At 54.8% G+C, this 23959-nt stretch overlaps 10 protein-coding genes across 10 annotated transcripts; 6 read left to right on the top strand and 4 right to left on the bottom strand.

Annotated features, from left to right (window-relative positions):
* Positions 1–229: 229 nt before the first annotated feature.
* On the top strand, positions 230–2244 carry BU26DRAFT_514708 (peptidase M18, aminopeptidase I). Its single transcript, XM_033827899.1, has 3 exons — positions 230–420; positions 478–539; positions 768–2244. Exons 1-3 carry the CDS (start codon positions 354–356, stop codon positions 2151–2153), a joined length of 1515 nt encoding a protein of 504 aa, XP_033689881.1. The 5' UTR covers positions 230–353; the 3' UTR covers positions 2154–2244.
* A 149-nt stretch (positions 2245–2393) lies between these two features.
* Positions 2394–3693, top strand: BU26DRAFT_475382 (4-nitrophenylphosphatase; the record flags this gene model as incomplete). Its single annotated transcript, XM_033825532.1, has 5 exons — positions 2394–2459; positions 2510–2531; positions 2632–2700; positions 2752–2843; positions 2893–3693. The coding sequence occupies 5 exons, from the start codon at positions 2394–2396 to the stop codon at positions 3553–3555; spliced, it is 912 nt and encodes a 303-aa protein (XP_033689880.1). The 3' UTR covers positions 3556–3693.
* A 100-nt stretch (positions 3694–3793) lies between these two features.
* BU26DRAFT_600492 (DNA primase large subunit) lies at positions 3794–5551 on the top strand. Its single transcript, XM_033835176.1, has 3 exons — positions 3794–4011; positions 4068–4600; positions 4652–5551. The coding sequence occupies exons 1-3, from the start codon at positions 3822–3824 to the stop codon at positions 5438–5440; spliced, it is 1512 nt and encodes a 503-aa protein (XP_033689879.1). The 5' UTR covers positions 3794–3821; the 3' UTR covers positions 5441–5551.
* A 1482-nt stretch (positions 5552–7033) lies between these two features.
* Positions 7034–7940, top strand: BU26DRAFT_527802 (uncharacterized protein; the record flags this gene model as incomplete). The annotated part of the gene is made up of 4 exons (XM_033830804.1): positions 7034–7147; positions 7180–7278; positions 7335–7502; positions 7584–7940. 4 exons carry the CDS (start codon positions 7034–7036, stop codon positions 7938–7940), a joined length of 738 nt encoding a protein of 245 aa, XP_033689878.1.
* An 86-nt stretch (positions 7941–8026) lies between these two features.
* Positions 8027–11232, bottom strand: BU26DRAFT_514703 (uncharacterized protein). The gene is made up of 2 exons (XM_033827898.1): positions 8793–11232; positions 8027–8743 (listed from the first exon to the last, which is right to left on the bottom strand). The coding sequence occupies exons 1-2, from the start codon at positions 10880–10882 to the stop codon at positions 8326–8328; spliced, it is 2508 nt and encodes an 835-aa protein (XP_033689877.1). The 5' UTR covers positions 10883–11232; the 3' UTR covers positions 8027–8325.
* A 1108-nt stretch (positions 11233–12340) lies between these two features.
* On the top strand, positions 12341–14156 carry BU26DRAFT_514702 (aquaporin). The gene is made up of 4 exons (XM_033827897.1): positions 12341–12606; positions 12659–12959; positions 13008–13265; positions 13327–14156. The coding sequence occupies exons 1-4, from the start codon at positions 12391–12393 to the stop codon at positions 13698–13700; spliced, it is 1149 nt and encodes a 382-aa protein (XP_033689876.1). The 5' UTR covers positions 12341–12390; the 3' UTR covers positions 13701–14156.
* Positions 13894–15590, bottom strand: BU26DRAFT_146901 (uncharacterized protein). The gene is made up of 3 exons (XM_033819914.1): positions 15286–15590; positions 14800–15224; positions 13894–14735 (listed from the first exon to the last, which is right to left on the bottom strand). The coding sequence occupies exons 1-3, from the start codon at positions 15463–15465 to the stop codon at positions 14087–14089; spliced, it is 1254 nt and encodes a 417-aa protein (XP_033689875.1). The 5' UTR covers positions 15466–15590; the 3' UTR covers positions 13894–14086.
* A 1064-nt stretch (positions 15591–16654) lies between these two features.
* BU26DRAFT_475369 (vanillyl alcohol oxidase) lies at positions 16655–18465 on the top strand (the record flags this gene model as incomplete). Its single annotated transcript, XM_033825531.1, has 3 exons — positions 16655–17009; positions 17066–17466; positions 17528–18465. The coding sequence occupies exons 1-3, from the start codon at positions 16693–16695 to the stop codon at positions 18463–18465; spliced, it is 1656 nt and encodes a 551-aa protein (XP_033689874.1). The 5' UTR covers positions 16655–16692.
* Positions 18466–18693: 228 nt separating this feature from the next.
* Positions 18694–21127, bottom strand: BU26DRAFT_559517 (uncharacterized protein; the record flags this gene model as incomplete). Its single annotated transcript, XM_033832712.1, has 8 exons — positions 18694–18944; positions 18993–19474; positions 19525–19674; positions 19734–19926; positions 19978–20490; positions 20547–20803; positions 20860–20957; positions 21014–21127. The coding sequence occupies 8 exons, from the start codon at positions 21125–21127 to the stop codon at positions 18694–18696; spliced, it is 2058 nt and encodes a 685-aa protein (XP_033689873.1).
* A 335-nt stretch (positions 21128–21462) lies between these two features.
* Positions 21463–23318, bottom strand: BU26DRAFT_527797 (carotenoid oxygenase; the record flags this gene model as incomplete). The annotated part of the gene is made up of 6 exons (XM_033830803.1): positions 21463–21779; positions 21833–22187; positions 22240–22377; positions 22456–22817; positions 22876–22999; positions 23058–23318. The coding sequence occupies 6 exons, from the start codon at positions 23316–23318 to the stop codon at positions 21463–21465; spliced, it is 1557 nt and encodes a 518-aa protein (XP_033689872.1).
* Positions 23319–23959: the final 641 nt, after the last annotated feature.

Here is a 23959-nt window from a genome sequence, read left to right as displayed (position 1 = left end):
GAGCGGGCGGCGGCACAATGGCGGGCAAAATTAATAACTAAAGCCGATGAGAGACACGGTGAAGGCGACGCGGCGAGGGACGGTGAGTGAGGAGCCGTCTCGTCACGTCGCCCTCTGATGTTTTGATGTTCTCGTTCTCAACGCGTGCAGCCGCCCGCCAGCCAATCACAATAATCCCGGTCCCTGGAAGCTTGGGCGCATCACCTCAACCCTGCACCGACCTCTCTTCCACCCCACACTCAGCCTTCTCGCAGACCTATCCTATGCTCAGAGGCCAGCCCACTCGAGCAACCCTGCCGCAGTCCTTCAGTGTCACAACTCTTCCCCTCGCCCTGTCGTGTGCTTTGCGGACCATGTCGACCAAGCCGTCACTCAAAGCCGCCGAGGACTTTCTGTCCTTTGTCAATGCCTCGCCGACGCGTATGTTTTCGCTTGTAAATGATATATGACTATGGGTCTTTTGTTAACTCGTCGAAGCTTTCCATGCTGTGAAATCAGCCAGAGAGCGGCTGGAGAAGGCAGGCTTCAAACAAATTAAGGTGAGCATTATGCCGTCCCGTCGTATGATTGCACCCTCTATAAGAGAGCCGAAGCCCCATAGTGGCGAGACATGAACACCAAAAGTTCTTGTCAAGCCATCGGAAGCTGCGTCACCTCGAAATTCTGCTCGCACGTTGCTCCTTATTGGCAGCATGACCTGGGCAACCGAGACATGACCAAGAGAGACGGCTCCACAACTTTCCAGCGCTAACGATTACGACTCACAGGAACGAGATTCGTGGGCATCAACCATCCATCCCGGTGGGAAGTACTTCCTCACTCGAAATGGGTCCTCGATCGTTGCGTTTGCTATCGGCAAGAAATGGAAGGCCGGCAATCCGGTCGGCATGATCGGCGCGCACACAGATTCGCCGTGCCTACGTATCAAGCCGGTGTCGAAGCGTCAGAGCGACGGCTTCCTGCAGGTGGCTTGCGAGACCTACGGTGGTGGACTATGGCACACATGGTTCGACCGGGATCTGTCCATTGCTGGACGCGCCATGGTCAAGACGAACGAGGGAACTATTGAGCAGCGCTTGGTCAAGGTCGAGAGACCGATCCTACGGATACCTACCCTGGCCATCCATCTCGACCGTCAGGAGAACTTCCAGTTCAACAAGGAGACGCAGTTGTTTCCAATTGCTGGCTTGGCGGCAGCGGAACTGAACAGGCAGGGGAAGGCCGAGGAGACCAAGGAGGAAGAGAAGGATGGTCCGTTTGAGCCACTGGTCACTCCATCCCAGCGGCATCATTCGTATATCGTCGAGATCATCGCAGAGGAAGCGGGCGTCGAGCCGAAGGATATCATGGATTTCGAGATGGTGCTTTACGACACGCAGAAGTCCGTCGTCGGTGGCCTGAACAACGAGTTGATCTTTTCTCCGCGGTTGGATAATCTGATGATGTCGTATTGCAGCGTGGAGGGCCTGATCAACAGTCTTTCGTCGCCTGGGTCGCTAGACAAGGACTCCACCATCCGCCTAATAGCCCTCTTTGATCATGAGGAAATTGGAAGCTTGACCGCGCAAGGAGCTGACTCAAATCTGCTTCCCGCTGTCGTCCGTCGCCTCTCGGTATTGCCGGCCTCCGACTCTCCCAACTCAGATCAATCCTACGACAGGCTCGATGTCGATACAGCGACCGCATACGAGCAGACTCTATCCACCTCGTTCCTCATCTCGGCAGACATGGCGCATTCAGTGCATCCGAACTATCCCGCCAAATATGAAGCTCAACACCGACCAGAGATGAATAAAGGAACCGTAATCAAGGTCAACGCGAACGCCAGGTACGCAACCAACTCTCCCGGGATAGTGCTTCTTCAGGAAGCAGCGCGCCGGGCGAAGAAGGCTTCCTCAAGCCCGTCATCCGTGAAGGAAGGCGTGCCGCTGCAGATGTTCGTTGTGCGAAATGACTCCTCGTGCGGAGGTACGATTGGGCCAATGCTGTCGGCGGCGATGGGGGCTCGCACGCTCGATCTGGGAAACCCTCAGCTCAGCATGCATAGTATTCGCGAGACGGGCGGCGCGCATGATGTCGAGCATGCCATCAATCTGTTTGAGAGCTTCTTTGAGAACTTCGAGGAGCTGGAGAAAAAGATTATTGTCGACTGACTAGACCGTTCGAAGCTGTGAAGCAGGGTACTCGCATGTAGATAGCTTAGGAAGACGTGGGGTCAGTGCTGGCCAGGCTATGACAATCCGGAATCCGGAATCGTTCCGGTTAGGCAATGCCAAGCACCCCACTATTGGATCCGCCTTTCTTCTTCAGCCCGCGTTCACTCTTCTCCGTCCATCGTGAATTATTGCCTCCGCTCAAGTCCAGCCATGGGTCAAGATAATGCTCTAGAGAGCATGGCGCAGCCGAAATATCTTACCGGCGACAAAGCTGGTATTGAGGAATTCCTTTCCAGATTCGACGTGAGTGACATGCTCCCCTCAGCGCTGGCTATGCTGACAACTGCGCGAAGGTCTTCTTGTTCGACTGCGATGGTGCGTGCGATTCCTTCCTCGTCGGCTGTGCCTAGATTGGACAGAACCAGCCCGGGCTCCACTCCTCGAAGCAGCATGCGCTGATTGTGAAGAAGGATAGGCGTCCTTTGGTCTGGAGATCATATATACGACAAGGTGCCAGAGACAATAGAAATGTTGAGGAGCAAAGGTACGAATTCATCTGCCAGGTAGCTACACGCCTGCTAACACTGAGCTTCAGGCAAACAGCTTGTCTTCGTTACGAACAATAGCACGAAATCGCGAGCCGACTACAAGAAGAAGTTTGACAAGCTGGGAATACCTGCTGAAGTCGTAAGTAGGGATTGCAGTGGTTCCAGCCCGTGACTAACGTATAAGCTAGGACGAGGTATTCGGTTCTTCCTACAGCGCCGCCGTGTACATTGCACGCATCCTCAAGCTTCCGGCCCCGAAGAACAAGGTGTTCGTGCTCGGCGAGAGTGGCATCGAACAGGAGCTCGATGCGGAGGGCGTTCAGTATGTCGGAGGCACGGATCCCGCGTATCGCCGCGACATCGAACCGGAGGATTTCACCAACATTGCCAATGGCAAGCTCTTAGACCCGGATGTCGGCGTCGTGCTCGCTGGCCTAGATTTCCACGTAAATTATCTGAAGATGGCGATAGCCTTCCAGTATCTTCAGCGCGGCGCTATTTACCTCGCGACGAACACCGACAGCACGCTTCCAATGGCGCATGGTTTCTTTCCGGGAGCCGGTTCAGCCGGTGCGGGTGTAGAAAAGGCGATTGGCAGAGCGCCTCTGTCTCTGGGTAAGCCGAGCCAGGCCATGATGGATGCTATCGAGGGCAAGTTCCATTTCGACCGGAAGAGGACGTGCATGGTCGGGGACAGGCTGAACACGGACATCCAGTTTGGTATTGACGGCAAGCTGGGTGGTACATTGGCTGTGTTGACTGGCGTGAGCAAGAAGCAGGACTTCCTCACGGAGGGAGCGCCGACCGTGCCAACGACATACATGGATTCTATCGGAGATTTGATGGGATGATGGAGGAGCGGGATCGATGGCGTTCGGAGACAAACATAGGCACGTCCTTTGCTAAGAGTTTATAGATATTCATAGAGTGAATAGACACGGTCCAAGACCTGCATCCTCGCGTGTAAGGGCAGGGGTTGCGGTAGCATCAAACGCGTGCATTCCGAAATAGGCTTAGTAGACCTTTTCGCGTCGACGCGTCGTGAGTAATCGCGTCCCCCACTTAACGCTCATCTCGAACTCCAGAGCAGCAAAACGCAAACACAACCACATACACCATGATCCGCCACGATTATTCTCGAGTCGATCCGAAGCGGCGAACACACATTGATCCTAAGAAGAGGCAATTCGCCAAAGCAGAATTCCAGCAGCAAAACTATGAGCACCGGCTCAACTTCTACATCTTGCCTCCCACGGCGGAAATCACGCTGGAGGAGTTTGAGACGTGGGCAATCAATCGGCTGAAAGGCGCGCAGCTCTGATGATATCAATTTGCACGCTTACATGCTAATGCTGCTATTTAGTCCTCTCTGAGCTCGAAGCATGCAGCTTCCGCAACCGCAGCCCCGAAGAAACCTCCGAGTACATGACGAGCATCTTGAACAAATACCTCCCTCTTCGTTCGAATTCGTCGCGTAGCCAGAGTCTGCAGGACGAGAGGAAAAAAGACCACTATTCGCACTTTATACTCCGCCTCGCCTTCTCTGCAACCGAAGACCTGCGCAGGCGATTTTCGCGATTAGAGACAATGCTCTTTCGCCTGAGATTCAAAGACGATGACCTACGAGAAAGGCAAGAGTTCGTGAGAAGTCTGAATCTGGAGTGGGAGGAGGTCAAGGAAGACGAGAAGCGAGAGCTCCGCGACGAATTGGTAGCCGCTAGTAGGTCGAAGAAGGGCGAAGAGCAGGACTGGTTCAAGGTAGACTGGGAGCGGGTTCCAGAACTGGTGGAGCAGAGAAAGGTATTGCTGAAGAGGGGAAAGGCATACGTTCCACAGAGGGAGCAGATGAGCCTGGTCGTCGCGGAGTTCACGAAACGGCTAGATGAAGCTCTCGAGGTACGTGTATTCGGGCAATATTTTGAGTCCGGACGCTGACAGGCATTGTAGCTCACCGCTCGCGCACTTCCCCGTCTCGACGAAGACGACCGCCTTGCACCCATCCTCTCCCACCTCTCCCAATCCTTCAATGCCCCTGACGCCGCATACTCCTCCTCAGACGCCTCCATTGATGGCCTCTCCATCATAACCGCCAACGCCATTGACACGCTCTCCCAAAACTTCCCTCTCTGCATGCAGAACTTGCATATGACATTACGCGCAAACTCGCATCTCAAGCACTACGGCCGTCTTCAATATACCCTCTTCCTCAAGGGCATAGGTCTCAGCCTAGAAGAGTGCATCGTCTTCTGGCGGCGCTCCTTCAAGCTTATGACAGACGACAAGTTCCAGAAAGAATACAAGTACAATGTCCGGCACGCGTACGGCGATGTGGGCGGCGACGCGAATAGACGCGGACGAGGATATACACCTTACTCCTGCCAGAAGATCTTGACTGAGCCGGTTCCCGGTCCCGGTCAAGCGCATGGATGCCCCTACCGCACGTTCACAAGCGACAATCTCACATCGTTGCTCCAGCGCGTGGGCATCAACGACCGCGACGTGCTCAAGACGGTCAAGGAGGATGTGAGCAAACAGCGATACCACGTTGCGTGTAACAGGGTGTTTGAACATACGCACAAGAGGGAGATTAAAAAGGTGAAGGATGATGGGACGTGGAGTGCGACAGATCTGGACACAATCGTGCATCCGAATACGTATTTCAAGCGCAGTTGGCTGTTGAAGCATCTGGGCGAAGGGAATGCGGGCATTGTTAATGGGGAGAAGATGGAGGAGTAAGTCTACGAGATTACTGCATGGTCTTTTCGGCGTACGGCGTCGCGGCGCTGGGCGACAGCTTGGGCGTAGGCATCGTATATCCTTGCACTAGTCTCGTATTTATACATTGGTATAATCAGTTCTTTTCGAAGCACCCACAAATCTTATCCATCTCGCTCTTGTTCGCCGCAAAAATTCCCAATCCAGCAAACAGTCCACTCAACTACCAATCGGCTACCTTCCCTAAATCACGCCGTACCGAACAACTCAATGAACTGTGCAATATCGCATGACGATCGCGCCAAGGCGTTGTATATGAGTGACGCAAGGCGAAAGACCTGGGGGACTCTCCACCTCAGGAGATGTCTTCCGGACACTCTGTACTACTACTTCGAATACGGGATACGACGAGACCGAACACATTCTGCAGCCAGGTCGGGATGGCTGCCACGACGGCCCGAGACTCTTGCAGAAAAACGTTCTGCGAGTCCTCGTTTCTCCGCAAAAGGCGGGAAGAGGTATGCGGATCCATGGCCTTCACGTTCCGGTCCCTGCAGCGGGTTCGCCGTACGGTGGACTTTGTATTCGCATTCCTGTGGAACGTTATCGGCCGTTGCTCCCGGGGAGAGACAGACTACCATAGTCGCACGAGCCTGATATCTCCCTTCCCTCGTGCGACTATACAAGAGGCGAAAGCATTGAGAGCTACTGTAGATGTGCAAGCAAGGAAGAACTTGACGAGCAAAGTTATCTATTACCCGGTCCGCACTCCCTATTAACCATGACGGGACGTGCGTGCGCTGCTAGTTGTAAAACGTACGAACGATCTGATAAATAGCCCTACGAGCTTGGCCGGTGCTCTAGGCTATTTCAACCCGACATGTGTGCTTGCTAGTAGTAGAACATAACAAAACGTCGCTGGCATACGAACTTAAAGGCTTGTCGTAGTGGTAGTGCGGACAGGCATCGGAACGGCTGCTCTCCCTCTCCACAGTCGCACCCTTCGGTTCCTGCATCCGACCCTCCCGAATTTTGCGGGGCGCGCAAATCGCACCGCCGATCCTCCCCAGGAAAGAAAGATACGAGCCCCGTCATTAAAAAGCTTGTTCACCCTATTCTTAGCCCTCGTTCGTCTAATTCACCCCCCTGCGGCATCAGCTCCTCGCCAAACGTTTCTCCCTTCTTTCTCGGCCTCCGTCAGCATTTCTCTAAAACGTTCGTGCAACCCTAAACCTGCATTCTTTCTCGGAAGTCTGAATACGAGATGATGAAATGAAATGCTGATGGTGGCGGACCTGGCGGCCAGCCACTTCCGAGAAGCTCGGGGGACCGAATGCCTCGATGGGTATAGTGGAGTGCAGGTGAGGACAGGTGATCGGGGGAGGCGTCGTGATCGTGGGTTGTACTGGTTCGGGTTGGCAATTTGTTGCTTGCTTATAGGGCTTGGCGAGTCGGATGATATAAAGATGGATGGGAGGGCTGGAATGCGGTGGGTAGTTGCTGGCCTTGAAAGATCGGAGAGTCGCGACTTCTTCCACGCCTTCGATTAGTACCACCTCGTTTTGCGATTGTACTTAAGAGTTCGACGAAGTCTAATCTGAGCATCGAGCAACGATGAAGTCATTCTTATTGCTCCCGCTGCTGGGAGCCCTAGCTCTCGCGCAAACACCAACCGACGAGACAAAATGCCAGTGCCCGCAGGTCAAATGCGACGCCAGCGACGCGGTTGTACGTCCCCTCTTCCTTTCTCATCCCGCAAGACACATGCTAACCACTGCGTCCAGACGCTCTGTCAATGCCTCAACAACCGCGAGACCCTCTGCAAAGAACACTGCCCAGACTACGTCCCAACCTACCTCGTCAGCCCAGCCTTCATCCTCTACATTTCCGACCAGAAACCACTAACACGATATAGCCCTGTCCAGCCAAACCCACGTCGACGCCAACGCCCAAGCCAACAGACCCATCATGCGTCTGCGAAGAAGTCATGTGTCTGCAGATGTGGCCAGATTCATGCTACTGCCAGAATGCCGCAAAACAAAAGTGCTACGAGAAGTGCGGTGGCGCGCCGCCAACACTTCAAGTACGTCCTCCTCCCACCCCTTACCCTTCCGTCCCCTTCCCCGCCCTCATCGTCCTTTCTAGTCGCTGACGCAAACCCCAGGTCTGCCCACCCCTCTCCAGCTCCAAATTCATAACCCGCACCGTGCTCCCCACTAAACTCCCGCCCACACCCACGCCTACCAAGAAACCATGGCCCACGCACGCGCCCTGCGGCGGCGGCCGGCCCAACCTCTACCAATGCGACGAAGGCTACATCTGCATCAAGGACCCTTACAAGCCCGGCTGCGGACCCGAGTGCGATGGCCTGGGTATCTGCGTCGAGGACAAGATGTGTGGCGGTTTCGCAGGGTTCGGTTGCCCGCAGGATGGGCAGGTGTGCGTGGACGATTACAGGGATGATTGCGATCCGAAGAACGGGGGTGCGGATTGTGGTGGGCTCTGTGTTTGGCCGCATTAAGGGAAGGGAAAATGAGACAGGAAAAGGCGAGAAAAAGTGTTTTGAGTACGTAGGAATGAAGAACTTCGCGATTATGAGGATTGTTGAGAGTGATGCAAAGCGAACGCAAAGAAGTTTGGAAAACAAAGTGATGGAGCATGAAGCATGAGAAGGGAAAATTAATGTGACGTGAAGTGGAGTGGAGCGGAGAAGTTGAACACTTCTCCATGATAAAAATTGAGTCGATTCATGTCGTGGTCCCAACTCCGAATGCGGGCATCTATACTTCCCTTTCCTATGCACAAGGTATCCTTCCAAAACTTAAACACTATGACAGCAAGTCATGAACTAAGACTTACTCCAACCCAATGCACATGCCAAATCCAAGCTATTAACAACCGAACGTCTATCGGTCCCGATCGACCTCTTCCCGACTGGGTCTTCGTTGGAGGCCAGTCGCGGTTCTCACAGCGTCAAGGCCCCTCCAAATCGTTGTCGCAACAGAAGAGCTGACCTCTCTAAAGGAGCTGCTCAAGCCATCCGTCTGCTCTCGCGGGCTGTCTCGTCCTCTGTCCTCGTCTTCATCCCCCCAGTTGGCTTCGATGTCAGCGTCAAGGCTGTCGGATGATATAGGGACTGGTCTCGACGCTGCGGGCGAGTCATTACGTGACTCTGCGGCTTCAGCCTGGACATCATCTGGGTCGTCATAGAAGCGCGAGGACGACGCTTCAACAGTGCGGTCGTAGTAAGATTGCGATAGAGAACGTACGACATCGCCTTTGCAGATAGGACAGGTCCGGCGCCGTGTGACGAGCCATGGTGTTCTGTAACTGCGTGAGTACACGAAGTTATCTCATCCAGAAAGGCACTTACATGCAGTCCGCGTGGAATTCATGGCCACACGGTAGGCTCATGACGCGGCTGATACCGTCGACGTATTCTTCCAGGCAGACAACACACTCCTTCTGTCGTCCACCATATCGCCGTCTCCACTCAGCTAGCCCAGACTCGCGCTTCTCTTCTTCCGTCCTCCTATGAGCTTGGTGAAAAGATGATGACGTGGCGGGAACTTCCGATTCTGTTCGAGATTGCGGCCGAGAGAGGGATGATGTAGGTCGTGGTGGCGTGTGTTGAAGAAGTGGGGTGGTAGGCGAGGATGCACCAGGTGTTGCAGAAGGTGAGCTGTCGCTGATGGTATGGTACGTTCGAACAGGTAGGCGCTCGACTAACGACTTGGGCGCTCTCCAGCGTCGACGCCGAATCCGAGATCGTAGTAGAAGAAGTGCGTATACTACAGTCAAAGTAACCAGAGGACTAACAACCAAGACAAGTAAGGTATCGAAGAACGGGCTTGTTGACATATTAGTAGGGGTAAGGGTGACCCATAGGCCTTCATGCGGTTCGGGTTCTTCCGGCGTTTCATCGTCATCTTTGGAATGAGCGTTCCTTGAAGACGGAGTGTCGCTTCCAAGGGTGGGTCCCGAGCCAGCTTGCGGCGCATCGTCCCTTCTGCCACCCAACAGATAGTTTATCCACCCTCTGCTCTCTCCGGTGTCGCCTTCTGTATACTCGCCGCTGCTGGGTCGGATGCTGCCGCCTTTAAGGCCGCTATCGGGGGTGGGGCTCTGGTTCGACTTGATAGATGTCGAGGTGGCTTTCGGTACCAGGTCGGGGTCACGCCAGTCCTGCTCTCCGATCACAAAATCCTCCGGTGCGCGGCTTGATGTAGGCTTTGCGCTCGCCAAACCGGTTTTCGCAGGCTTCTGCTCCTCATCCCAATGTTCCACAAGAACCCAGTCGAGCGTTCCACTACTCGGAGGTCTTCGATTGTCACCCTTCGTTGTTGTTCTTGCGGAGCTCCCTAAGCCGAGCGCAGAGAGAAATGAGCGGAACCAGCCTACCTCGGAGCGATCTGGCTGCTGCTTGACTTCGGTGGCTTTTCCAGCTTTCGAGGGTTGAGCCGTCTTGAGGGAGCTCTGGGTAGCCGTAGGACCACCAGCCTTCTCTTGCTTCTTCCCAGGTTTGTCCTGATGCATGCTGTTCTTGCCCCCTTTCCCGCTCTTAATGAGATTAAGCTTCGCTACATCTTCCGGCGAAAGGTCTTGGACAAGGCCTCCAGTCGGCAGTAGCGACGAAAGTAGATGTGCGGTCGTATGCGACGTGAAGAGAGCCGGAATGCTGACGTTGGACGTGTCTCCGTGAGCGTACATGCGTACTAAGCCTCCTCCACGGACATCGTCTCCTACTATCAGTGCGACCCCGCCCCTTCTTTGAGCCCACAGAACCTTTTCGAGAAACCCGCAACCACCCCTCTTTAACAAGACCACTTTTCCCGCGATTTCCGCGCCTTCTTGGAGCGACTGGATATCGGCGTGTCCTGCTTTTCCGCTGTGACTCTTCGGTGTGCCAGACGCTGAGAGCGATTTGTGGAGATGGTCGTCCGTGCCATCGTCGTCCCCTGCAGGCGCTAGAGTGTCGGCAATGTTCTTGCTTCGTCGTTGTCTTTCCCGCGGAGGATATCTGCCGTTGTCCGGCGGGCTGGGTGCTTGCGCTTTAGCATCCGATGCAGTCTCCAACCCCACCATTCCAGTATTGTCGCCTCCGTCATCCCAGCCAGGCACATCGCTGCAGCCTAGCTCGCCCGTCCACATGGCGTCGTCGCCAAACCCGTTTCCAATCCATAGCGGGCCGCTCAGGCCCTTCGACGGCAGCGGAGGCCCAAACGCAGCAGGTCGGGCGAGGAAGAATGTAGAGTTGTCGTCGGTAAGGCTGATTATAGCGGATGGGGGGAAGAGCGAGCCTGGTGACGTAAACGAGAAGAGGGCCTTGAGGCCACTCTTCTGTTCCGGCGCGGGAGCTTGCCGGAGCTCGCCCTCACTGTGCGAGCCAAATCCGATGTAGAGTAGTAGTGTAATAGCTATTAGACTGGAGCATAGTGACAGAAGCAGCCGAAGCGGGCGCATGCTGGGAGGTGGCGGCTAGCAGCGCGATCGTGGAGAGGGCAGAGATTGAGGGCAGCAAAATATGCTGGAGCTCTATTGTCGTGCACGCATCCGGCAGGGATATATTGCGGTTCGTCCAAGCGCGTACGTGCAGGGGAGGTCAGCTGCGAAACAGCTCGGCCAAGTCGGTGATGCGGCAATGTGACGGCGGAGGTGCTGCGTTGTCGTGGCTCTGGCGGGGGCGAATGCAGGCCGGTTCGAAGTCGCGGAATGGAGGAGAGAAGGACGAAGGGGAAAGAAGGAAAGCGCAAGGGGAGAGAATCCGTAGCAGGCCGTACACAGCGAGAGGGAAGGCTCGTGGTGTCGTGGACTGATGACTTGATCGACGCCACAGCGCGCCAAGCTATTCACGACCCCTCGCGGCGACGCCCAGGGCTGCACGTTTCCATCACATGCCCACTAACGAGATCTGCGCCCTGATCAACCCACTTGCGTATTCGCGTTTCATCTGCTGTTTCTTCCACTCCATATGAGTTTCATCTCCCCAGGACTTGGCTGCCGATTGCGAGTTCTGGGCGGATGCTTGACCCTCGAATTTCCCCTGGCTAAAGTCATGTCTCCATCGTCAGACCCCTTCGAATCCAGACCTCCGCAATGGATGCAGTCATCTGAGAACCACTGTCGTTACCGACGGCCCACGCCGTTCTCGCCCTATCACTAGAGACGCCTCTTCCGCAAGCAGCGCAAGGCGTGTGAGTGAGACCTCTCTCATCGTTTCCTATGCGCGTTGCATGGGAAACTCCACAAAACCATATTTACGTCAGGCTCTATCGACAGCGCCGGCACCTTTCTCATAGCTGGATGGGCACCGTAGTCAATGCATTTGAGGGCTGCTTGCAGATCGCGACATCCACTTACACGAGTCACGTGATTGGCCGACTCTCAATCCATGGATTGCTCAGTCGTTCCCCAAGTGTGGAGGAAAGAGCCCAGGTTTGCACTGCTCTACTCCGCCCCCTAAGCCTCAAATCGACTGCTAGTCCGACTAAACATCTGATCTTGATAGAAACGCAGGGAAACTACCATGGCCACGCCTTCTCGTGCCTGCACTATGGTTACCGGCTCTCCTTCCATGCATCATAGCATCATGTTGACTTTCTTATCTCCTAGCAATATCCTCTTTTCTCTACTTCCCTCATCTCTTTGCGCAACATACGTCTATCCTTAGTCTCCTACGTCCTGCAACCGTCTGTCCTACGCCTTACTCATTCCCTGCCGTCCTTACCTGGCATCCTACTCGCTCTGTTTCTCCCTCAAAGGTCATCTGTCTCTCACGCATTCATCAACGCCACCTCGACCGACTATTAGTATCCACCGCCTCGTAAGCCGCCAGAATGAACAACATCAACAGACCCTCTGAGAGCTTCATGGTTCTGCCTGGCATGAAGCCGGCCTACACCACTGATCCCACTCGTCCAGGGGAGAGGCGCCTGACAGGCTTCGGATGGCTGCCAAACAGAGTCCGCAATATGTTGATCTCCATGCTGGGAGAGTTTGTGGGCACATACTTGTTCCTGTTTTTCGCCTTTGCCGGCACTCAGGTCGCCAATACACCTCCCAACAAGACAGTGGATAAGCCAGCGAGCACGTCGACTCTTCTTTACATCGCCTTAGCCTTCGGTTTCTCTCTGGCAGTCAACGTATGGATCTTCTTCCGCATCAGTGGAGGCCTCTTCAACCCAGCGGTCAGTCGTTGCATCGCCCGTCTTTCCGTCCGAGTGGCTCACCTTTGCATAGGTGACGGTAGCACTGGCCTTGGTCGGAGCCATCAACTGGCTAAAGGCGGCTCTACTCATCATCGCGCAAATCCTCGCTGGTATTACCGCAGCCGGTATCGTGTCGGCTCTGCTTCCTGGTCCTCTAGCCGTTCGCACAACGCTAAGTCCCGCCACCTCGATCACTCGCGGGTTGTTCATTGAGATGCTCCTTACCGCTGAGCTGATCTTTTGCATCTTCATGTTGGCGGCCGAGAAACACAGAGCGACTTTCCTTGCCCCGATTGGCATCGGACTGGCGCTGTTCATTGCCGAACTTGCTGGTAAAAGCACTCCTGATCTTTTAAGGGGCCCACTACTCACCGGTCTAGGCGTTTTCTTCACTGGAGGGTCACTCAACCCCGCCCGCTCATTCGGTCCGGATGTCATCCTCCACACGTTCGACGGTTACCATTGGATATACTGGGTTGGGCCGTTCCTCGGAGCCATTGTAGCAGTTATCTTCTACCGCTTGATCAAACTGCTCGAGTACGAGACTGCGAACCCTGGTGCGGACAGTGATGGACGCGATGAGCGCTATGCAGAGCGTTATGGAGACAATGAAACATACGACGATACTCAACGCGCCAGTAAGTCTGACGTCGTTACTTTCAGGTTCTCAAACCGCTCATACTGATAGGGCATGTCTAGGCCGCCGCACTGACGGTACCGATGAATCCGAACTCATGTCTCCAATCCACCCGATCAACAAGTCAGACCCTCCACGCCAACCGAGATCGTCTCACTACAACACGAACACGACAATGTCTGCAGACACAGGCATGTACCCTCTACCAAGCCAGCCTCTCCCAGTCCACCAGCATGGCTTCGACGGCCACCGTTCCCGCGGCTCCGTCGACCACCCCAACGAGCGTCCCCGCGCTCAGCATCGCCGCAGCTCTGTCTCCTCGCGCTCGCATCCTCGCTCGCACTACGAGGATGCATCTGACCACAGTTTTCGCAGCAGCCCAAGCGCGGAGTCCGGCGAGTCAGACTACAGCTCCAGCTCGCGATCTCGCTCCTGACACGAGGAGCCGTCTACAACCCCCGGTTGTATCGACGGTTTCTTGTACTGGCCTCTCTGTTGGCTGCCTGACTTCATCTGTCATGCTTGCTTCTGTCCATCGTGATAGGATCTAATCGAAAAATGGTCGGAGCTTTTGACCTTGATCTTACTGGGCTGCGGTGGGAGTTTGAAAGATGTTGTGGTTTGAAAGCATCGCGATGCGGTCCTTTCTCTAGTCGGTCTCATTTCTTGAATGCTCGATTTCGTTCCTATGTACGGATGCTTGCTTCTGGTGCTACTGCCTATATACATATTGCGTCTCGTTCCCTCAGTCATCTCCGGTCACGTCGTCCTTTCTATCTAACCTTGCTCCCGCAACCATAACCACCTCTTCTTCCCCAGCCCTCACGAATTGAACACCTCCAGCGGAAACGCAGCCGCCATCGCTGTATACCCCGCCACATTCGGATGCAGCCCGTCCCCGCTATTATACTTACTATCCATCTGCGCCTTATTCCCAGCATTCGCCACGACGCCCGCAAAATCCACCGCAACATCAAAATTGCCCTGCTGCATAATCCACGTATTCACCTTCAGCCTTGCCTGCTCCCTCGCCGCATTATAATAGCTCGTCCCCAGCGGTGTGATCGTAGCGCCTATCGTCGTCATCCCGGCTTTCTTCGCATCCGCCGCAATCTGCTTGAACGCAGAGATCAGCTGGTCGGCTGTGCTCCCGCCGTTGCCGTTCCCGATGTCGTTGACGCCTTCGAAGATCATGAGGTACTTTACGCCGGGCTGCTCCAGGCCGTCGCGCTTGTAGCGCGAGACGAGCGAGGGGCCGAGACACTGCGAGAGCACGCAATTGCCGCCCGCGGCTTGGTTGAGCACGGCGACGTCGCTGTGGTTGTTAGTTTGCATGCGCGCGAGCAGGAGGTCGGGCCAGCGGTTGTTCTTGTTATCGTCGCTGCCACGGCCGTCGGTTATGGAGTCGCCCAGGATGACGAGGCCGCGGTGCGTGGTCGGTACGTAGGCTTGCACGGCGGAGACGAAGTACCTGGCCCTCATTAGCTCTAGCTCTGATTTCAAGAATGGGCTTTTTTTGGAATGTATGTGCGTACCAGTGCACACTACTCGACCCGCTGATCGTCGTAGCATTGACCTTGTTCCCGCTCACGAACCAGCTCGTCGTCCGACTCCCCGGGTGCCCCGTGATACTACTTCCACTCTGCCCCTGCTGGCTATACAAACTCACGGTAAGCATGCTCTGCGGCTTGACCTCGAAATTAATCTCATCGCTCTCCACGACCTGACCCCTCGGCACCGTGAAGCTAGCTTTTCCGCCCACGGTGATAGCTGCAATGGGCGAAGCCTGAATGCCAGACACACCGGCGGTACCTCCCGCGGGGAGCGCGACAGAGCCCTCGGTTATGGGAAGGTCTGAGCCGCCGAAGGTATTGGAGATGATGATTTTGATCTTGGGCGCGCCGATGGACATTTGCAGGGTTTGGCGGAGGGTTGCGTCGCGCATGACGGAGCCAGAACTCTGGTTGCAGTATCAGTATGCGAGACATGACGATGAGTGTGTGTGTGTGTGGGGAAAGTACGAATTGAGATGGAGGCATGTTGTTCTGCTCCACGAGCTGAGGCATGCTGACCCAGGTGTCGATCCAGTGGGATGCAGCATCTTGACGTTTCTCGACTGCTTCGATGGCGCGGGCATTAGTCGCAGGGGAGAAAAGGGTCAGTGCCGCAAATGCGACGGAAAGAAGTGAAGTTGTGATCATGATGGTGGCAGAAACCTCCACACCAAAACACTACAAAACCGAGAACCCAAAAGCGGGAGAAGCGATTGACATATTTAAGAGCATGGTGATCACTTTGACCCCTAATCTAGTTCTTCCGTGTGCCGTGATCCAGATTTGAGCATGTATATTCAATTTGCATAGAGCAAAGAAAGGCTATAGTAAAACGGTTCCTGGTGATGTGGTGCAAGGGCGGTTGTTTGAGGCTAATTAATATCGCGGGGTATATTCGAGCCATCACTGTCCACTGACGTATATTTAGAGCCGCTTAGTTGTGGGGCAGTCCCGGGTGTCCTTTTGCCCAGACATTTTGCCGGATTCCGGGGATAAACTTTCCACAGTACGCCGTACAGTTTGGGCGCGTTAAGAGGCGGCGTTGCGGAGTATACATGGTTTGAAGAGGTGGGCAAGGACTTGTATATCAAGCTGTATTCTGGGCTTTTTCATAACCTACATTCCATCAAAAGAGCAATTAGCTTGCAAAGAAACGAACGAGAAGAAACGAACATTTGCATCAGGGCACTGAAGAACCGACATCTCAACTAACCATCGAAGTTAGCCGCACCCCCATACGTATTAGTGGCCAGGCCTCCACGGTGTGGAATTCCCCGGATAGAACAACGTACGCAACAGCCACCCCGGAGGCCTTCGCGGGCGCGTACAATGGACGCGCCAATCTTACTTGTACGGCGAGCCCTTCGATTCGGAGAATTCCCTACCGCAAGAGCCAGGAACGCCCGCGCTCGGCGCCAAGCGGAGAGTAGATTGGTTTTGGACATGGGTGCGAAGCAATGAGATCAAGTAGGTACTACCTGGGGTAATAGGCGGGGATGTAGAGGATGGAAGTATCAGAAATAGCGCATCACGTGGGCCCCGCGTGTGCGTACCGGGCGTCCCAGCTGCCGTCCCGCTTAACTCCCCCCGGAGAATCGTACGAGCAGTTCTAGGCGCAGACTCTGGGGTATCGAGGCGCCGGTCCGCGAAGATGCATTACCCGCTTTGCCCGCGCGGCTCGTTTGATCGGACGTATGACGTTCTTCCATCTCCACTAGCACCGTGCTGCTGCTGCATTGGTGTGGCGGTGCGTGTGCCCATATATTTGTCTGCCCGATACCTGCTTTCTTGTAAGACAGATGCACCAACACTTCTGGAACTTCCTTGTCCAAAGCTATCTCGTTATCATCATCGTCTTTGTACAAGCCGACGAGCATGAGTTCTGTAACGCCCCAAGTCCAACCGCGAGTCCTTCCCGCAGGCTTCGACGAGCGGACCTTTAATGCCACACTCAATGCGATGGTGGAGGTTGTCGGGAAAGAAAACGTCTCGATCGACGGGCGGGACGGCGCTCTAGAAGGCGCCCAGGGCCAGAAGTTCTACGGAGACATATGGCCTATGGCCGAAGAAGACCAACACGCCCCCAGTGCGGCCATTCGACCCCAAACAGTCCCGGAGCTGCAGAAGATCCTCAAGATAGCGAATCGGTACAAGCTGCCTCTGTGGACAATCTCCAGAGGCAAAAACCTAGCGTGAGCATCACCTTGCCTCACCATTCTAATTGCGGCGACGGACTAACTGTAGATAGGTATGGAGGCTCTGCGCCAATTGTGCGTGGCACCGTTGTGCTTGATCTTCACCGTATGAATAAGATCGTAGAAGTCAACGAGGAATATGCATACGCCATCGTTGAGCCGGGCGTCTCCTTCTTCGACCTATACAACCACATCGTCGAGAAAGGTTACGACGTCTGGCCTTCGGTACCAGCACTTGGGTGGGGTTCCGTCCTGGGCAATACCACTGAGCGTGGGTTTGGTTATACGCCCTACGGCGAACATGCCCTGCATCAGTGCGGCATGGAAGTCGTTCTACCAAACGGTGAACTCCTGCGGACCGGAATGGGAGCGCAGAAAGATAGTCCGATGTTTCCTTTGTACAAGGGTGGCTACGGGCCGAGTGTCGACGGACTCTTCTATCAGTCCAATCTTGGTAGGGCCTTCCATTGAGCATCCACGATACCTCAATGCAGTTAGCACTAACGAGGCTTCAGGCATCGTTACCAAGATTGGAATCCATCTTATGCCAGCTCCAACACACTTTTTGGACTGCAGCGTCAGCGTACCAAACGAAGGCGACCTCGAAGTCCTCGTCTCCAAGATCGCTCGTCTAGAGCGCGACAATGTAATCCAGAACCATACCTCGGTTGCAAATCTGTGGCGACAAGCCATGATGCACCCCGACCCGAAAATCCACGAAGTGGCCATCGGCCCTGGAATGAAGAAGGGTGAATCCGCTGACAATACCGCCCTCGCCGCGCTCCAGAAGGAGCAAGGCTGGGGATTCTGGAAAGGTTACTTTGCCATCTACGCGCAGTCTGGTACGCTTGCGCACGCGAATTGGGACTTGGTGCAAAAGGCCTTTGCTGGTGTCTCAGGCGCCGTCTGCACATGCTCAGAGTACTCTGGAAAGGACGGCGCAAAGTTGCGCATGACAGATACACCCGAGGGAGAAATTCCCCACAACGGCATGCCACGCATGACGCCAATCGGCATGGTCAACGTCCGTGGCTACGGCGGCGGACACGTGGATTTTTCACCGTTATTTCCCGCCGGTGGGAAAGAGTTGAGCGCGTGGTATATCAAAGCGAGGGATTCCATCAAGGAGGCCAAACTAGACTTTTTTTCCGATTTCCACGTCATGGGCCGATACATCAACGGAATCATCTGTATCGTGTATGGACCAACAGAGGGACCTAGGGCGAAAGAGGTCTTCGAGAAGCTCCTGAAGGATGCGAGGGACAACGGCAACACGACCGAGTACCGGACACACATCGACTTCATGGATCATGTCGCTGACGCCTTTACCTTCGAGGATTCGGCCTTGAGGCGCTTCGTGACCGATTTGAAACACCATATGGACCCAAATGGGATCTTATCGCAAGGGAAGTCCGGTATTTGGTCAAAGCGGAAGCTGACAAGCGTGTTGTGACGTATATATTATGTCGCTATTGAGGCATCGCCTGATAGAAGTCGTTTATAAAGTCAAAGTCTGAATTCATGCCTAGCCCGTCGGAGCTTAGTCCTAGGTCGATGTTGAAGTCGGGTCGCCGAAAGTCCTGAACTGGCGCAAGGACGCTGTTCGTCGTCTGGTCTTGCATGTAATGTTGGAGTGAATTTGCTAGGATGGCCGTGCCGGAGTTCGTGCTATCTGATTTCCTTAGCCGAAAGGATTCATGGCGCGTAGAACTAGGGGCTTACCAGTAGATTCATACATCCGAATCAACCTTGGGAGACACTCGGCACATCGCAAAATCATAGGATTGCCGTTGTGGAGACTGCCTAGGACTTCGGATGCTTCGTACAGGGATTTCCTAATTTCCATCGCCTCGCGCTGAATGAGCAAATCGCTAAAATTGGCAGTTCTACAGACGAGCAGGATTCCAAGCAGCGCCAGGGCAGCGTTGAAGACTGGTAGTGATCAGTCTAGCTTCTTTGTATTAAGGCAGTGGAGCTTACCATGGTAACTGCTGAAGTACCAGGCGCCAAACAACGTGATATCTTCAAACTCTTTGGCGGGGTTAAGTAGTGCTGCTACAAGTTTGATCAGCTCTCTGCAGTCCTCCTGGCAAGCTTGTAAGCTGCATTGGCCTGAAGTTTGCAGCAGATGAAGTTCTCTACTGTCCACGTCGGATTCGGGCTGGTAGTCCAGGTATTTGAACAGAACGGCTCGGTTGACCAGGACTTGAACGCATTTATAACGTAACGTTAGGAAAATTCGGAGACGCAGATCATCGATGGCAGGGTTCGCACTTCTCCAACTTATGTCGTGAGAGGTAATGGGTTTCAATGCCTGAGGTAGGGCGTTGCGCCAGTCCCCAAGTCTCCAGATCAAGTCGAGCCTGGATGCAAGCAACTTCTCGGTACTGATCGCCAGTTCCAACACTAGATTTTGGTTGTATAGCTTTTCCACTACTTCACCCATCAGAGCAGAGACTTCTCTATCCTGAGTGAGCTTTATTTGGCCTCAGAGCCGGAGCATGGCACTTACATGATGGCGCTATAATGATCTACTATGGACCGCATGACTGGGCTGGATACAGTGCTGGAAGGATATTCTGCGCTGATATCGACTGGCAATTGCATGCTCACGAGAGATGGATGTATTAATGGGGAACGACCGAACAACATACTGAGAAATCTTCCACACACGGTGAGCTGCGGGGTGGTAAGGAAGGAATCGGACAACTGACTACATACCGATCATTTGTGACGCACCAAAACCAAACTCGTTTCCGCATTTCCCGTGCAAGCAGCGAAAGCGACTTTCCTGCGTTGCACGAATTGAGACCGAGCTTGATGGCACCACCCACAGAGAGGGCGTGGAAACTCCAAGATTTGACAGACCGCTGAGTGCCCATTAAGTAGGTGGATAGGATGAGTGACAATTGGACTAGGGTATGTTAGCGGAAAACTAGACGACAACAATGAATAGCATAGCTACCGGTTTCGAGACTTGAAGGATCAAAAGCATTTCCCATCAAGGCTATAGCCCGGCTGTAGCAGATGTCGGATTCTTCTGCAAGGGCAGACTCGTAGGGTGGCGATGAGGTAGTTGCTACGGCGTTCCCAAAGGCAAACATGACGTTGAGAATTGCCAGCATTGTCTTGCTTACAGTGCTCGCTCCATTCAACGAAGCTTGCTGAAACAATTCCACAAACTGCGGTTCATGGAAACAGGGAATCATCAACCCCACGGTACCGAAGAACTGACGGATGAGAGCTATGCCTTCGCCGAGACTCGGTAGGTGGTGGACGTTCAAGGAACCTTCAGGCCTGCACTCAGCAGGCTGGTGCGAGACGACTCCGGAAAGTCTTCGCGGCGGACGCGATGGCGGCCTCTGCTGGTGATCGAAACCCACATTCCTCAACGAAGCCGGGCTCGTTGAGTTCAGGGTTCGGGCGTGGACACAGGTATGAGTGATTCTCCTCAGGAGCGCGATGTTGGACGAAACGCCTCCACGTCCTCGTATGAGTGCATGACGAGACGGAGGGGTGGTGGAGGGGACTTACCAAAATAGCCCTCGTCTGCGTTGTCGTAATTATCGTCCGCGAGCATGATACCCATTCCATCGACAGGGTCCTCGGCTGGACTTGCTGATGTATGGCTGCTTTCCGTGGTATGGTGACTTGTGCTTGCCACGTCTGAGGCGGAAGAGGCACGGGGCTCGCACGGAGGGACCATTCTTCCTAAGTTTGGCAGCATTCCTTGAAGCTGCTTCAGACTCTCTTCCATGGTTTCCAGCCGGGAGTGCAACTCGACATCGGATCTAGAGCCACCGGTCAGCGCCCAACCAAGATGGTGCGTGCGGTTGTGGCATGGTACATTGCTGGGCGCGACTGGGAAGCTCGCGCCGGACGCGGATAGACGCAATCAGCATTCGTATCGGTGCAGGTCGAGCACTTCGGCTGCCCGCCGTCGCACTATGGTGCACGGTAAGCATCCAGCCGAGGGGTCCAACGGGCGAGTGAAAGGGTACTCTTGATTTCCGGGCGCTGCAGTTCTTGCATGCGACGGCCGTGCGCCTTCGTTTCCGCATGTTGATCTGGCCATTGTTCTCGAAGCCGTCGTGCGAGTGGCGTGGCTCTGACATGGTGCGATGGATGGGGGTGTCGGGATGCAGCTGATGGAGTTGGAGTTCTCGCGATTCAAAAATGTGGTCTAGTTGCTTGTGCACGTGGTCATAGCAGTGCGCGCCCGACGCATGGCCTATTATTAAATGGCCGTCTCCACCTAAACCCCGCTCCGTCCCCGCAATGGCAAGCAGCCACATTGGCGCGGCAGCTGGGCCGGAACGTGGAGTGGCATCACGTGCTCTGCATCGGACCGAGCGCGGGATCGGTGACAACTGAAACTTGCATGGTCGTGCTTGCGAGACAGCGTAGCTACACATATTCTCCGAATCTCCCCCATCCCCCCATGGCCCAGCTACATCTTTGACGGATGGCCGTCGGCGTCAGCCGCGCCCACCCAGTTCCCATGCAAGCCCTGGCGCAGTCGGACTGGTAGCTTGACGAGCGCAACCGGCTGTGAGAAGTTGCGCGTGTCTAGTATCACCAGCTCGCTGTTCATGCTCTCGTAATCGTTGACCAGCGCCATGAAGTAACCGTCGCCCTCCTCCGCCGTCGCACAGCGCGGGATGAACACGCCTTCCTGCGTCAGCTTCCGCGGCCCCGCGAAGAAGTTGGTGTACTTGTTCGTCTTAGCGTTGTAGTGGCCGAGACCGTTGAATAGAGGATGCCCGCCTGCAACCGCCGTGTCAGCAACCGCTCGCCATCCAACCCACCCCTACACTCACCTCCCAGGACCGGCCCGATGAAGGCCATGTCCGTGCCGGCCTTATGGTCCATGACGCAGAAGAAGGTGTGCGAGTGCTTCTCAAACGCGATTCGTTCGTCGACGCGGGGAAACTCCATGTCGTCGTTGATGAGCATCTCAGGTTCGGACAAGACTAACTTGCTGCTGCTGTAGTCTATGATCCACTTCACCAGGTCACACTGGGCCTGCCCCGGCTGTGGGCTTTTGCCGTCCTTATCCGGCCACCAGAAGAAGACGTTGTCCTTGGAATACGCCATCTCCAAGACAATATGCCCGGCTTCGTTCTCGTACGCGTTGGCAACGTGGCCTGCGAACCCATGTGGTGCTTCGAACCACTGTGAATCTTAGCACATGTCGTCGCTGGACCTGCATTACGGCTGGTCTAACCTTGACGTCGCTGCCTTTGGCACCATGTCTCGGCAAGACGCCGATATACACTGGAATGTCGTTGTTCCACTGCCAGTGCTCCCCTCCAGCTTTCATCCTCTCCACGTCGCAATTCTGCGGGATCATTGGGAAGATAACCTAAGCGAGACCGTCAGTGAACTGCATCCATGGACTCTAGGCGGCTGGGGTGGGAGAACTCGCATAGTTCTTCGTCACGCCGAAGTCGTGGATCATGCCGCAGACAGGAGCAATCATCCAGGTTAACTCAGTCAGTCTCTCATGGGCATCGAATGTATAGTAGCAAACGTCCAGTGTCCCCTCTCCCTTCGCCTCATACCCGAAGCAGATCATTTCTCGCGTCTCCGGGTCGAATTTGGGATGAGCTGTGAAGGTCAGGCTGGGAAGCTGGCCATCGAAATCGTACAGCCCGAGCGTCTCCAGTGTGTCGGGATCGAGCGCGTACGGAGGGGAGTCCTCCTTTAGCGCGAGCAGCTTTCCGTTCCAGTAGACAACGTTCGTATTCGCGGTAGAGCGAACTATGAACGCGACGGCGTCGGTGTACTTGTTCCGATACTTGCCTGCCCAGGACACATCAGCATACCGATAGTCCTCACATTTTTTTCGCGTTCTCCTCACCCAACAGCGCTCTCCGTGCTTTGGCTTCCCGGACAAACTTTTCCGTCTTCACATATCGCTGCTTGAAGTCGATATGACCGTCCTTGACCCTGAAGGCGCTGACGTTGCCGTCTCCGTTGAACCACTGCGCCGCACAGCATCAGCTACTATTTGCAGGTGCGTCTTCGTAGGAGGTAGCCTACCGGGTCGTTCGGGATGAAGGCGGGGAATTGCGGCTCAGGCATCACCCGATAAAAGGTGCCATCGATCTCCTTAGGGATCTCTCCAATGACTTCCAGGTTGTTGATTTCGCCCTCGAAGCGCACTGGCCTCATGAAGCCTGAGACACTGGGACCTTGGAAGGTTCTGGTGACGACAGGCAAGTTATCGCCTATTCCGTTCTGGAAGGTGTTGGCAAGACCGTTCTGCTTCACGCGGAACGCAGGACTGTAGTGTCCGGCCATAATGGCTCGCAGTAGCAGCAAGGTGAGGCGCAAAGTTAGCAAAAGGGGATTCTCGAAAGAAAACGAGCTCTGCTGCCGGTCTGGAGCAGAGGCAGAGCGACTCAAGATAGCCTTTCCAAGCTCAACATGTCCTGTCGGTACGGGCGTGAACGTAACCGGCCGCGTATGCAACACGCAGTGCCGCCCGATCCTCAGCATGCACATCGGGGATATCATTAATCTTCGCCGGTGCAGTTCGGCAATTCCCCGAGAAGACGGGGAAACGCGGGGATGGATGCGTTCGGGGGTACGAAGCCACCATCCCCGGCCCCGGCCCACGCAGAGCCACCTCTAGCTCGCTATCCATCATAACAGGAGATCGTTTTGGGCAGCATAAAAAGGTCATTGGTATAGGCATTTTCGACATCAAGATCCACGGCTGACGGTTCACGCACTGAGGAAATGGTGGCGTTGTCCAGAGCGTGCTGGCGAATCGCTTGTTGAACGCCGTTGTGCGACTTCGTGAATGATATCACGCATGCACTCGCGCGACAATAATAGATACGGGAATGGCTCAGAGGTGGCTCCCACATTGAGTTGTGGGTTGGCACCGGTTCCGCTTCGGGCTTAGGCGCCCTCCTGTCTGGGCGTGGTGTTGCCTT

This window comes from Trematosphaeria pertusa, assembly GCF_010094035.1.
Source record: "Trematosphaeria pertusa strain CBS 122368 unplaced genomic scaffold BU26scaffold_2, whole genome shotgun sequence".
Taxonomy (NCBI): Eukaryota; Fungi; Ascomycota; class Dothideomycetes; order Pleosporales; family Trematosphaeriaceae; genus Trematosphaeria; species Trematosphaeria pertusa.
Note: the sequence above shows the minus strand (reverse complement) of the source record. Positions and strands in the feature narration are given on the sequence as shown.